General features: G+C 46.6%; 1 protein-coding gene across 4 annotated transcripts in view; it reads left to right on the top strand.

Moving 5' to 3' along the window:
* The window catches only part of CYRIB (CYFIP related Rac1 interactor B), a 144771-nt gene that overhangs the window by 32851 nt on the left and 97211 nt on the right, over positions 1 to 14709 (top strand). Inside the window, exons 1-2 of one of the 4 annotated variants that reach the window (XM_032316823.1) lie at positions 7361 to 7409; positions 7856 to 7908. Coding sequence is in view for 1 of the 4 variants with exons in the window: in XM_032316816.1 (XP_032172707.1) it covers positions 7856 to 7908 (53 nt within the window). In the remaining 3 variants the exon portion in view is untranslated. Of the gene's footprint in view, positions 1 to 7360; positions 7410 to 7855; positions 7909 to 14709 lie in introns of those variants that run through there. The other 3 variants (XM_032316819.1, XM_032316817.1, XM_032316816.1) reach the window with 3 other exon arrangements.

The following is a 14709-nucleotide window of genomic DNA, read 5'->3' as shown; positions in this document are numbered from 1 at the left end:
CTGAGATCAAGACCTGAGCCAAGATCAAGAGTTGGACGTTTAACCAACGGAGCCGCCCAGGCAACCTCCCTTCCCCACCATGCAAAGCCGGAGAGTTTTTGCAAACTTGTGGTGGACCCTAGAATCTGTTACGCTCTCTCAGAAGAATCCCAAATTATGTGTAGGGTTCACATCTGGGTAGGGAAGGTGCATTGGAAGTTAGGAGTGTTTGGTATGTTCCGTGGTATTAGGATTGTAGAAAGTCGATGTATATGTAACTTCGTGCACGTGTGTGTGTGTGTGCACAAGCGTTCAGAACCTTCTATAATCCTCAATATCTGAAGTACATTCTTGGGGTGAGGCTTATGTCTGGTTTTGCAAATAAACACAGTACTGCTGAAGATCGTAGGTCCTGTTGTCATGTAAAATTTCCATAGCCAGTTAGCGCTAATTATAATGAGGAAATTAAGCACCTGGGAGTGTGTTTCAAGGACATCTCTCCCCAGTACATTAGCTGCCTTTCTGGACTGCCTACTTGGCAAGGTCATAATGATACAGGTTGGCAGGGTCAGGGAGACCCTGGCTCATAGGAAAGGGGGTATTCTGAAGGGATCAAGGAATACTTTAGAAACTCCAGCATGGCGGATGGCTTCTCCAAATGCTTTTATTTCCAGGCTGCATCTTTGATGCTCTATGGTTCTGGAAAGGTCGGGCAGAAGATGGCGCACACGGTTGTGAGTCCGGGAGTGTGTTCTCTGGGGATCCTCTGTGGCAGTGGGGGCTCCAGACATGGCAGTTTTTCCAACAACAGAAACAAATCAGCCAAGATAAACTGGAATCACTTGCATGAAGCCTTCCCGCCACCAACTCACACAAGAAATTCAGTGCTTGACCCACAGGAGTAGTAACAGAGATTGAGAGTTCCGGAAGTCTTCATGTTCAGGAAATAGGAATGGCTAACTCTCTGTGGTACTATATACACTGAAGAGTAGAGAAACCACATTAGTACTTCTGCTCCCAACCCAAGTGCCTGCCACCTTCAAGGTGCTTATGATCTTACCAAAGGAGCCAAACGTTGGGTGGTTATAAACATGGCGTAGGATGGGGTCTCGGGTTCAGATGGTAGAGTTGAGGGAATGATCGATGTGAACGGCAGCGCTTCCCTAACACTGTTGTCCCGGGATGTTACCTCTGTGTTTCTGGTTCTCATTCAGGCCAGGTGTCTGGCGCTGCCTCTGTGACCCGGTGCTTGAGTTCTTCATCACCCCGTGGCTGCCTCTGTCAGAGCCCTCGTCACGTGCTGTTGCAGGCGCCAGGGTGCACGCTCCCCCGAGGGTGAGGGCTCGGAGGGAGGCATCTCTGTTGTCCTCTCCATCTCTCTTGCCCCTGTGAAGCTGCCTGACCTGTGACAGTCAGGTGAGGGCCCGCTTCTGGGTCACAGTCGTCTCATGTATCATCAGGTGGGGTGAGGGAGGTCTCTGGGGCCTCTTTCATATAAGGCCACTTGTCCCATCCTTGAGGGTTCGCCCTTTGTGATCCAACCATTTCTTAAAGGCCTCACCTCCCCCCGCCTTTTTTTTTTTTTTTAAGATTTTCTTTATTTATTTGAGAGAGAAAGAGCCAGAGCAAAAGAGTTAGCACCCACAAGCAGGGGGAGGGGCAGAGGGAGAGGGAGAAGCAGACTCCCAGCTGAGCAAGGCCTGATGTGGGGTTCAGTCCTAGGACCCCAGGATCATGACATGAGCTGAAGACAGATGCTTAATTGATGGAGCCACTGAGGCCTCCCAAGGCCCCATCTTCCTCTTTTTTTTTTTTTTTTTTTTTTAAGATTTTATTTATTTATTTGACAGAGGAGAAGCAGGCTTCATGCCAAGCAGGGAGCCCGATGCGGGGCTCGATCCCAGGACTCTGGAATCATGACCTGAGCCAAAGGCAGACGCTTAGTGACTGAGCCACCCAGGTGATCCAAGGCCCCACCTTCTAATGCTGTCACATGGGATGTTAGGATTCCAGTGTGTGAATCTGGGGGAAAAACCCACATTCAGACCGCAGTACTTCTTCCTGACATATAACATGCATATAAAGCAGTGCCCATCATGATTCTTTTTTTTTTTTTTTAAAGATTTTATTTATTTATTTGAGAGAGAGACAGTGAGAGCGAGCATGAGTGAGGAGAAGGTCAGAGAGAGAAGCAGACTCCCCGTGGAGCTGGGAGCCCGATGCGGGACTCCATCTCGGGACTCCGGGATCATGACCTGAGCTGAAGGCAGTCGTCCAACCAACTGAGCCACCCAGGCATCCCTCCCATCATGATTCTTTTGGGATGTATGTTTTAAGTCCAGCTGGTTTAAAACTTGACACAGCAGACGTCTGGAGGTGGAAGCACAGGGAGGGCCAAATACAGTGAGCTCAGGTACAAGCAATAGGAGGGACTCCTGAATTGTGAGAATCCTGGCCTGGGTACAGCAAATCCCCAGGCACAGCTGTTGATGTCTCCCGTGCTTGGCACAACGTATGGAGGATGAGGACCGGCATCCCAGCCGAGCGGGGCAAGCCAGAGGTTTGGAAGTTTTCATAATAAAAGCTCGTGGTTTGGATTAAGCAATTATATTTTTTCTTCTTTTTTTAATTTTTTTTATTTTTTAAAAGATTTTTTTTCTATTTACTTGACAGGGAGAACAAGAGAGCACAAGCAGATCAGGCCCCACATAGGGCTCCATGCTCAGCAGAGAGCCTGCTTCTCCCTCTCCTAGATCTCTTTTTTAGAAAAGACCTGTGGTTTCTCAGAACTGAGGGGTAATGTGAATCTGTGGGAGAATCTTACCTTCCTCTCTCAGGAGGCAGGCAGGATCGAGAGACTGTAACTCACCGCAGTGTTAGCATTTCCCAGTAACTATGGAAACTGCGGAGCTTTAGCGCGGAGCTTTCTCTGGGCTACTTTCTCTGGGTTGATCAACCAGGCACCTGTTCAGTGATCACAGTTTTTTTCTTGACAAAATTACAAAAAGCACTGATTTGCTTTGAAGTCTGTTTTCCTAAGTTTGTAAAATATCGCCCTAATATATTTTTTTTCTGTTATCGTCAAGTCCTTTGAAGACTGTAAGAGGAGTTTCAACGTGCTTTGGAAGATTTATCAGGAATTCTGAATAATAATAATTCTTATAAATAGCTAACATTAGCAGAGCGTTTGGTATAGATTAGCCACTGTTCTGAGGGGAAGTTTTATTAAATAAGTGATTAAGGGTTGTTGGAAATATTACAGAGCTCTTATAATTGAACAGGATTATGGGTATAAGTTTATGATTTTATTACCAGGGATAGAATGAATCATGGCTAAGGAAAAAAAAAAAACCAGCAAGTGATAAACAAGCCAATCAAATTACAAGATGAATTCACTCAGGAGGAAGAGTAATTATTTCAGTTATTTTTGTGTGCTTAATTAACATTTATTAGGTATCCTCTGGGTCACAGGCACCGTTAGGTACTTTTACGTCTGTATTTTATTTAATTACGAGGAGTGCTTCACTTCCAGATAAGCTTTCCCGTGGGTTTCCTTCGGCTAATGAGTTATTCCAGCTGGTCCTGCTCGTTTGGTGAGTCGCCTGGGGAGGCCGAGAGTCACCGAGGTGCTGGGGTGTCCTCCCTAGAGAGACTTGGCGTGGACAGGGTTGGGAGCCAGGGGCAGGATTTTTAAAAACAACTTTCATCCGACTCCCGCGAGCTCTGGCTAAGCCAGGGGTGAGGGTGTCTGTGTTGGGCTCTGGGAGATGTTTTTTCACCGACAGGGAAATACTGACGTAAACTCTTCAGCAGCCAGCCGTCATTGCTACACCAGGTGGAATAAAAAAAACACCTGTTTTCCTTTGTTTCCTACGAACTGGAATGTGGGAAGTGTCAGCATCACAGCTGAATGACACCGGCCAGAAAATGTGGCCGGAAACGTCTCAGACCCAGAATGGCCCGCAATGCTTAATCTGTTGCTGGGATGTGCTCCGGGGCGTGGATCTTGCCAGTGACTTGCCTAAGGTGTTGTTTTTTGATTTGTGTTTTTACTTAAAAAACACAAACAACAAAAAACCTTAGGCAAGTTAATCTGTTACTTAAAAAAAAACAACCAAAGACGTTAGGTGACTTCTACGCTAGAGGTAATTCCTTTTAATGAAATACATACGTAGGCACAGAGTACAGGTCTGTGAATAAAGAGTTTAAGAGGGCACAGAGAATTATGAGGAATTCTTCTGGTGGAGGGATTATAGGTCCAAATGGCTTCTTTAAACGTCGTCTTTGATGTCATAGTCAAGTTGTTTAACATCAAAACATTAAAAAAGAAAAAACATGAAGGAATTAAGTGGTGTGGGGAGTTCAGCTTTTCTTTAAAAATGGTTAGAGCCTGAGATCACATCACCGAGAGTTAACCTAAAAAATGATCCATAATCAGAAACATATCCAGTCCCTAAAAAGTCCCTAAAAGGATTCACGGTCATCTTCACAGATCGATTTGCTTCAGTGGGAACTTTTCATCCTGCTCCGAAAGCCCCGGGAATCGTGTGATGTAACTGGTGGAGAGAAACAACACAAGCTTCCATTAGTTCCATCCATGTTAAGCACGATCCCTGAAAATAAACCAGTTTTCTGGTAGAGCCTTCCAGTTAAGAATGTTGTGTCCTTTGGAAAGCGTTGTGGTGAGTCTGCCAAGAGAACTGGGGCAACTCAATCACTCCTTTGGGCCTGGGGTTCTTCGCTGTGTCACCAGGGGATCGTCCTTGTCCAGGTGGGATGACTCTGGGACCCTGGTGTCGCCTGTAGAGTCATGGGGGAGAAGCATTGAGGGGGCTGCTCTGGGTCTTCAGGTCTCCACCCTGGGCTCAGAGATGCTGGAGGGGGGCGGGTAGTGGGGGCATCTGGATATGGGCTCTTTTGCAGAGAGAGGAAATCTGTTCAGTTCTGTAGGCATCTTCGGGGACCTGTTATGTGTCAGGCAGAATTCCCAGGTGCTGGGCACAATAGGATGACCAAACTCCGTGTCAGCCCTCAGATAGCTTCCAGTGTCCTGGAGGAGGCAGAGCGGGACACAGGGGGTCCCAGCATTTCTTCAGCTAGGCCAGGGGCTGGGTGGGAGAAGGGGGTTGGTGGGAACGCAGACTGTCTGTGTGAGCTCTGCGTGGTTTTTTTTAGAAACAAAAGACAAGGAGAAGAGACAGCTCCCTCTTTGAGTCACTCTGCCCAGCCACTCCTCAGGGGAAAAGAAAGAGGAAGGAGGAGGGCCCACGTGGGATGGCTGGGACTTCCCTGATGCCCTAGAATGGACCCAGAGGCTTCTGCATGCTGATTAAAGGGCTGTCAGGGCAGGAAGAGGACCCGGGCTCTCAGAAGACCATAGAAACAGCCCTTAAGGCCAAAGGCAGGATACCCTGGCAAGCCCACCTGCTTACATAACCAGGTCTGATATCCTACATCTCTCTTCCCACTGCCTGTGCTTGACCACGTAGCCTGCAGGCCTTTGCATGTGCTTTCGATTCTGCTTGGATCCCCTCCTGCCTGGGCTGGGCAAATTCTAACTTGTCTTTTTGTTTTCAGCTTAGATACCACCTCCTTGGAGAAGCCTTTCTCATAGTCCCCGCTTGCCATCCCTCGCTGAGTTAATTAAATACCCATTTCTGTGATTGCCTAACACCGTCCTCATCACTGTTGTGTACTTTCTCATACTCTGCTCTAATTGGTTGTCTGCCTGTCATTGGTCCACTAATCCACAAGAGCTCCTGGCTGGCTGAGATGGTTTAACTCCTGGAACTATCTCCACGGCCACATGCTTGGCACATCACAGGGGCTCCGTAGATAGTTCTTGAAAGAATGAGAGTTCTTACTTTACAGCAGATGCTATGGGAGCTCAGAGGGTTACACTGCCTTACTCAAAGTCACACAGCTCTGAGGGACTGAGAAGGGGCTGGAGCCCATGTGTGAGTCTAAAGAGGAGACAAGATTAGATCTGGTTTCTAGAGCCATAGTCCCTATCATGGAAGTGAAAACAAGTCACCCTTGACACTTTCCTTCTGAGGGAGCTACTTGCTGTCTCCTGGGTTTATCTCTAGGTGATGCTATGGTCAGCTTACTCTTTGTCTTCTTAAAACAAACAAACAAAAAGAAAGGATTTTCTGAAAGTTAGTGCCCTTTTTCTGCTTTTGAGATCCTTTTTCCCAAGGCCCTAACAATTTCCCCCAAGAAAACAACTAGCTTCCATTCTGTACTTTGTAAACCCGGTCAAAACATTTGAAAGACAGAAATAAAATTTTTTATGTACTTGGAAGACATTGGGAGAGGGGTCCAGAGAACTGTAGTTGTGGTGTGTGTGTGTGCATGTGTGTGTGTGTGTGTGTGTGTAGTGTGCACACACTTCCCTACAGGGCATGGGACATGTGTTGCACATACTCAAGGATAGAGCTTATAAGTATGCTTAGATGGTTCTTAAATTCCCTTTCTTTGGACACCAAGCAGTTCTGTGGTCATGATTTAAAAGGGCATTTTAGGGGCATCTGGCTGGCTCAGTCGGTAGAGTGTGTTACTTTTTTTTTTTTTTTTTTAAAGATTTTATTTATTTGTCAGAGAGAGAGAGAGAGAGAGAAAGCACGCAAGCAGGCAGAGAGGCAGGCAGAGGCGGACAGAGAGGCAGGCTCCCTGCTGAGCAAGGAGCCCTATGTGGGACTCGATCCCAGGACCCTGGGATCATGACCTGAGTCGAAGGCAGCGGCCCAACGCGCTGAGCCACCCAGGCGTCCAGAGTGTGTTACTCTTGATCTCAAGGTTGTGAGTTTGAGCCACACATTGGGTGTAGAAACTACTTAAAAATATTTTTTAAAAAATTTTTTAATGGAATTTTAAACCATTCACACAGAACTGGAACAGAAATAAGAAAACCCGTGCAGGGAAACCAGAGGAGAGATGGGGGGCGGGGGGCACAAGGGGTTGACATGATCAGCCCACAGGGTCGTCCTCCTGCCACAATCAGGCTCTGCCCCCAAACCTTCTGTGAATAAAACGCGGCCAGTGGAGTGGTTTCCTGTGGTTCAGTACCCAGTGAAAAGCACAGAGAACACATTAAGGCAGCTAAAGTTGTAATCAAAATAAAGGCCAAAAAAAGGCATTCCGGTTCTCTTCCACACGATAATGAGGACATCTAGATGCCATGGACGTTGCTCTCATCTTCACGCTCGTGCTGGTGACTGTGCTCCATGGGACGTTGGTTAACTATGTTTTTATGAAAACGCCCTTTGATTCATAAGTTTCTGCTGCTGTAAGAGATGTTGAGGGTGACAAGCATGGGGTGCTGTACATATTTATTTTCCTTTCTCAGCCAAGAAGAAACCTAAAACAGGAAGTGATTCAGGGATAGAATGATTCAGACCAGATCAAACTCAAGTTGGGCTGGGACCAAGGTATGCTGTTGTAACTCAGAGTTCTAGCGTCCTTTATCTTAGAATTTTGAATTTGGAAGGACAGCCTGGCCCCACTCTTGGTCCCTAGGACCCACAGTCCAGCCACACTGTCAGTCATAGGATTTCGGTTTGGGTCTTTGCTCTTTACTCAGCTATGCAACTATGAGCAAGTTACTTAATTTCTCTGAATCTCCATTTTTCTTTTTTTTAATCTCCACTTCTTTATTTGTAATACATAAAACTACTTTGAATGTTAAATGAGAAGGATGTTTGAGAAACATGCTCTGTAAACTTTAATGGTCTGAAGAAATGGAATTTGGAGTTGTTATTCCCAGACCTTCTCTCTGATATGGGAAGACTCGTAGTGGCTAGCATTTCCTGGGGGCTTACCATGTGCTCAGGTCTGTTGTTATTTGCTTAACCCTTGCTATACTTCTGTTTTACAGGAGAAGAAACTGCGGCCTGGAGTTTGAGTTATTCGTTCAAGGTTACCAAGTTGGTAAGTAACGGTGGATTTGACCATGGCCGTCTGCCTCAGAGCCTGTATTCTTCACCACTACACTGTGAAGAAAAATGAAAGTGGATGGTAATATCAGGCCAGGACATGGATTTCAGTTCAGTAGAAACAACCTCCTGTTTCCGTTGAAATTAGAATCCATGTGCTTTCATTTTACCGTACGTATACTTAGAGAAACTACCAGGTTATCAGGTTAAATCATTGATTTCCATGAGAACCTTGGAGGGCAGGAGACATTCTCCGCCTCCTGTGACCAGTAACAGTAATAATCGCTGATACTTATTGAGCACTGTTGAAGAGCTGATCTCATGCCAGGAGCTTTGTCTGAATTACCTTGTTTAAATTTCAAGAGAGAGTTGAGGTTCAAAGAAAAGAAGTAACTTGCCCAAGTTCACTCCAAATGCAAGGGGTTTCTCAGTCCATCTGGGCTGTTATAACAATAACAGACTAGGGGGCACTGAACAGTAGAAAATTGATTCTCACAGTTCTAGAGGCCGACAAGACCAAGATCAAGGTGCTGGCAGAGGCGGTGTCTGGTGGGGCCCTCTTCCTCGTTCCCAGGTGGCCGTTTTTTCACGATCACCTCATGCGGCAGAAAGGGTGAGGGAGCTGTCTGGAGGCTCTGTCATCAAGGGTGCAACTCCCATTCACGAGGCTCCGTCTTTGGGACCTAATCACTCCTGAAAGCTCTACCTCCTAACACCATCCCGCTGGAGCTTGGGCTTCAGCATAGGAGTCTGCCGAGGACACAAACAGGGGTAGAGACATATTCACATCTGAGCAATCTGGGTGGAGAGCCAGGGCTCTTAACTGCTGGGAGGCTCTCATGGAAAACCAGCCTGGAGAAGCTTGGTACCTTCTACCCCCACCGGCTCTTCCGTTTTCTGCCTCTTTGGCCCCTCGTCTTCCTGGTCTGCTCACCGCCCTGCGCTTGGCTGGCTTGCCTCTGGAGAGCATGAGCTGTAGATCAGAGATCAGGCAGCAGGATGCTTTGCATCAATCTCTCTTGTACGCTTGTAACTTTTATGTTCATGGAGGTATAACTTATTGTAAAATGCACAAATCTTTTTTTTTTTTTTTAAAGATTTTTATTTTTAAGTAATCTCTATATCCAGCATGGGGCTTGGACTTAACAAACCCAAGATCAAGAGTCGCGTGCTCCACAAACTGAGCCAGGCAGGGGCCCCTTGATGAATTCTTACTATACCACCCATCTTGTCCCCACCCAGATAGGGCATTCGGTATTTCCATCCTTCCAGAACATTCTCTCACGCCCCTTCACAGTTAGTGCTGCCCCAGGGCTAACCACTATTCTGACCTACCGAAGTCCTATATCCATCCTAGCACGGATTCCTGCTTCAGACTTATCTAGATCCAAATATACTTATTCAACAAAAACAAAGTACAGATAAAAATAACACTTTGAATAGCGTGGGTGATCCTGTCATTCCTCCCAACAGGCGTCTCTCTTGGAGTGAGTGTGAATGAGAGACAGATCTGCTGTTCCTTCTGTCACTCTTTGTTCCGATGGCTTTTTAGAGTGTGAGCATCTTGTGCCACCAAGGGTATTTCTTTTATTTATAGATTTTAATTATCCTACAACCCAGCTCTGAAATCCAAGCCAGCTTTCTTTGGGTGTTCAACCTAGGAAACCAAATCCAGTGCTGAAGGAACACCGCCTGTGTTGGACCTGTGTTGGGAGAGGGCTTGTCAGTCTGCATTGTGAGATCTTACTGTGCGATTGTCCAGGAGAATTTTGACTCCTTTCAGTTTTCATATCCGTGCTGACTTTGGAAGCTAACCCTTGAGTAAGCTGCCGTTGTGATGTGGACAGAGCTCAAGCCCGGGGTAGGTTGTTCTATTAGACCTGGAGACCTGAACATTCTGCCATTGTGGCAGACTGCACTGATTTGTGCGTCTGTTCTGATATGAACGCAGAGTGGGCTGAAATAGAAGATTTGCATCTAGGGGAGCTCATCAGAAAGCGAAGTCTGCAAGTGCAAGAAACGGAGAGAGAAAATTAAGCCAAATGGTTATGTGGGCTGAAGCCATGACTGCCTGTGGGGCTTTTGTACCAGGAAAAGGCCATAGAGTCTGGGTGTTCCAATTTTAATGCCACAGTGGGTCTAAAATGAAACTCGGGCCCAAGGTGGAATTGAGCCCTGGAAACCATAACTGTCACACTTCTTCATGGAGAGAAGCTAGAAAAACTCCACTGCTCGGCAAAATAGAGAGGAAGCTTGCCTTGAGTGGAAAAGTGTCAGCAGGAGATTAAAAACCGTATGTAGTTGTGGAATCTGCATTGTTACTGTGTATGAGATTATGAGACCTCCCCAGCTGAAAAATGAACATAAAAGCTGAAGGGTGCCTGGGTGGCTCAGTGGGTTGGGCCTCTGCCTTCGGCTCAGGTCATGATCTCAGGGTCTTGGGATCGGGTTCCGAGTTGGGCTCTCTGCTCGGCGGGGAGACTGCTCCCCGCCCCCCCCCCCCCGCCTGCCTCTCTGCCTGCTTGTGATCTCTGTCTGTCAAATAAATAAATCTTAAAAAAAAAAAAAGAAAAGGAAAGAAAAGCTGGTTCAGTGCCCTGGAAATTCCCAGTGCAAACACAAAATCACCCCATAAGGATATTCAGCAAAAGCGAGACCTAACAGGACTCCCACAGAAAGAAAGAGCTTCTGGGGATGAGTTCACAGGTAAATAATACGAGCTATCCAAGAAATGAACTGCTTCAAGCCAGAAGTAATAGAACAATCTAAAAGAGACTATAAAATGGCATACTTAAAATAATGAATGACTGAAGATGATATTAAGGAAAACGTAAAGAAAGATGAAAAAGAATAGGTTGATTTGAAGGGTGGCCAAATTCAAATGAAAAACGGTCATCCAAATTAAAATCCAGCGAAGGATTAACTGACACATTAGACACAGCCAAAGAAGTAATTAGTGAGCTGGGAGACAGTGGTATTAGTTGACATTTATTAAGTCCTTAGTGTGTGCTGGGCGCTATGCTGTGTACGTACATGAACTTATTTAATCCTTAGAAGGAAGTGAGAAGGAAGGCACGAGCAGTATCATGTGTATTTTATGGATGAGGAAGCTAGGGCGTGGTGGTTTGTGCCCTTGCCCAAGGTCGGCGGGTAAGGGTGGGGCTGGGATTTGACCCCGGGGCTCCTCATGTAGTCTAGAGTCTGCGTGTGCCATTACTGTCCCAGAGAGTATCCTCCAAAATAAGCACTAACCAGAAGGAGATGGGAATGCACAAGAATGGTAAAGAAATAAAGAAGAGAAAATGAGATGAGATTGCTTATGTCTCAACAGACGGGCCAGGGGGAGGCAGTATCCCAAGACACAGCGAAGAAAACCAAAGATGTCACAGTGATGTGATGTCCCTTCACATCTCCTCCAGTCCTTAGGTTCCAAGAATCTGTGACCAAGTCACAAGAATCTGTGGCCTTACTAAGGGAAGAAATAGTCAAAGAGAGATGGCAGAGGCTCATTTCCACTGTAGTTTGCGCTGATGTGCTGGTACGTTTGACCAAGGTCTCCCTGGGGTAGAGGGGAAGAACCCTTGCTTTGTAGCATTTGCTGATTTCTGTGGTATAAACACTTCCCATGCAAGCTACCCATCTGCCGTCCCTGAACCCAGAATTGGGAGAGGTGCCCACTCAGCTGTCTTGAGTTGGTGTGAGCCGGCTTCAGGACACTAGTGGTTCTGATGCACATTCTGTTTTTAACCTGTGATTTCCGGCTTGTGCATGAACTTACGGGAAGTCATAATGTCATGTTTGATATCACAGGGGCACAGAGAGATAGTGGGACAAGAGTGGAGCTCTGGCCCCCTTTCATCCCTTGTGTTTAAAAAAAAAATGGAACAGGGCGCCTGGATGGCTTGGTCAGTTAAGCGTCTGCCTTTGGCTCAAGTCATGATCCTGGGGTGCTGGGATCTAGCCCCACATCAGGCTCCCTGTTCAGTGTGGAGTCTGCTTCTTCCTCTCCTTCTCCCACTGTCCCTCTCCCTGTTCGTTCTGTCTCTCTCAAATAAATAAAATTTTTTAAAAAAATTAAAAAACAAAGCAACATTTTGTGAATGTGGGTGGGGAAAGTGACATACATTTCACACTATGGGTGACAGTGAAAATGAGTACAGCATCTTTGGGATTTTTTTTAAAAGATTTACTAATTTTAGAGAGAGAACAGCATGGGCGAGCAGCAGGGAGGGCGGGGGAGAGGGAGAGAATCCCCAAGCAGACTCCCTGGGGAGTGTGGATCCCCATGTGGGGCTCAATCCCACGACCCTGCGATCATGACCGGAGCGGAAATCAAGAGTGGAACATGCAACCGACTGAGCCACCCAGACTCCCCTGAGCTCAGGGTCTTTGAAGGGCAGTTTGGTCCTATGCTATTTCTAACTGCATGGCCCTAAATTCTTCTTCAAAGATCTTATCTTATAAAGCCTATCTTTCTTATAGTCACACATGGTCTATGTGAAGATGTATGTAATGTGTCTTCATTTCAGCATTGTTTGTAACAGCAAGACCCTGGAAGCAGCTGAAATGTATTGTTGTAGGAGACCGATTGAGTTGATTATGGTATATTCTTAGAGTGGAATACTGGGCCATTGTTTAAAATAGTAGGTCATTTTACTAAGAAGGGGTGATCTGCAGGGTATATGCTTAAGTTAAAAAAAAAAAAAAGACAACGTGCAGAAGAGTATAGGTGGTATGTTCCCATGCGTGGGGAAAAGTGGGAGGTAGAAGTAGGTCTGCACAGCCACCCACACACATCATGTGCTTGATTATGCATAGACTGTTGCTGGCCGACACCAAGAAAGAAGGTGGTTGTAGGGAATACCACTTACCTCGTGGAGGGAATGCTTAGGCAATTGGGGTCTACAGTGTAGAAGATGTCTCCTTGTATGTTTTCCATACTTTTTTGAATTTTAAAGCATAAGCATATAGTATCCTTTCTGTTAAAAATAAACTGGTTAACAGAAAACTTCACTTCGGGAGTTTTCAACACGAAAGCCCCTCTCCTTTTCAGAGGAGACTGGCAGATCTCCGTGTGGTTGCTGACCCCCGGGGTTTATTGAGCACATGCTGAGCACCAGGCACTTCCGCATTGTTTCTGGCTCAGTCCTCTCGCACCCCTACACTGTGGGTCTCCCCATTGGTAGGCTCTGCTTGGACCCTAGAAGTTGTCCAGTGAACGTGTCCACGGAAGTCACATTTGCAGGAGAGGGGAGGAGACGTCTTTGTGCAAAGTCACGTGGCGTGCAGCAGCAGGAGAGAGAGTCCCAGAAGTCTTTCAGCTGTTTTAGAGCAGAGGTGACCCAGCTGCTTCTCAGAAATCCAGGTTATCTGGAAGGGCTCTCGAGCCTTTCTCTGTCCTGCCATTAGTCCCTGGCCCCTGTCTTGAGACCACAAGCAAGTGTTCTGTCAGTATTAATTTCCCATCTGTAAGGCTGTTGCTCTAGAAAGCTGGAGCTGTGTTTGTGGACCAAATGAATCGCTGATGTGTTGAGAAACAGCAAAGGCTAAGAGATTTTGTCCTGCGGTGACCTTTTCTGACTCATTATTGTCTTCCCAACTCTTTTGTGTACGCATCATCAGACGGCTGAAGAACTCTAGCTTTGCTCCCTGAAAAAGGCCACCTTCACGGCCTTCCTGAGCGAAATGTTCGTTCCCAGGGGTGCTTTTCCTGTTCTTCCCTGCAGGCAGGCCCGTTTCCAACCCATCACCAAGCCTTTGATGGAACCAGACGCCTGCTCTCTTCCCTCTTCCTTATCATTTGGTAACAAATGCAGTAACAGGTTATTCATCTCCGGAGGGCTGTTGTTCTGACGCTGCAATTTGATCAGCTGTAATCCAAATGGGCAAGAGGACTGGAGTGAAAAGTCGGTAGCATTGAAATCACAAAAACTGCCCTGAGTATTGTTTCCGAGTGTGACATCGTCGGTACCATTCAGATGAAACTCTTGCCAGTGAGGGCTGTTTGACACTGGCACTTTGCGGTCTCTCAAGAGGCTGTGTTGTGGGCTCATTCACAGAGTGCCCTTGAGTACTTTAAGTATCAGTGCCCCTGTGTGGTGTGGGAGGCAGTGGTTTTAGCTTTCTGGGAGCTAGATGTGTATCAGCAGTGTTCTCCTAACTCCCCAGATAGTAATTCTGTCTCCTCTGCCTGAGTGCGGATGCGGAGTAAGTTTCACTGCTGTTTCTGTGTGAGGCCTTTCCTGGCTCCCCCCACGCGACGCTCCTCTTGTTCCGTGTAGTATTTAGTTAAAGCAGTTATCTTACTGGCTTTAAATAATTGTAGCTGTTTGTAGCTGTCTCCACAGCAGGCTGAGTGCCAGGAAAGACGGTGTGGGTCATCTCTTCCTCTGTGCCTAGCCAGCGTGCAGCATATGTCCTTCTGAGGTCATTGCCAGGATTCTTTTGACCTCCATGGAGAAACCCAACTTGAACTGCCTTCCACAGAAGGGAGCTTTATGCCATTGAAAAGTCCAGGGATATAAATCCAAGCGTGGTTTAAACAGTGTTGGGAAGGCTTACACAGCGTTTCTCTATCCCTCGGCATCACCTGCCATTTCTTTTTGGGCTGTGGTGGCAAGATGGCTATCAACACTTTTAGCAGGAGCCAAAAAAAAAAAAAAAAAAAGGCCACTTTCCCAACAGTTCAAGCAAAGTCTTAGAATTGAGTCTCCATGTTTCTGATTGGTCTTATCTGAGTCACATGCCCATCCCCCGACCAATCCCTGTCATAGGCAAAGGTGATGCTTTGATTGGC

The sequence above is a fragment of the Mustela erminea genome, chromosome 16 (genome assembly GCF_009829155.1).
Source record: "Mustela erminea isolate mMusErm1 chromosome 16, mMusErm1.Pri, whole genome shotgun sequence".
NCBI lineage: Eukaryota > Metazoa > Chordata > Mammalia > Carnivora > Mustelidae > Mustela > Mustela erminea.
The sequence above is the reverse complement of the archived record's forward strand: the minus strand, read 5'-3'. Positions and strand labels throughout refer to the sequence as shown.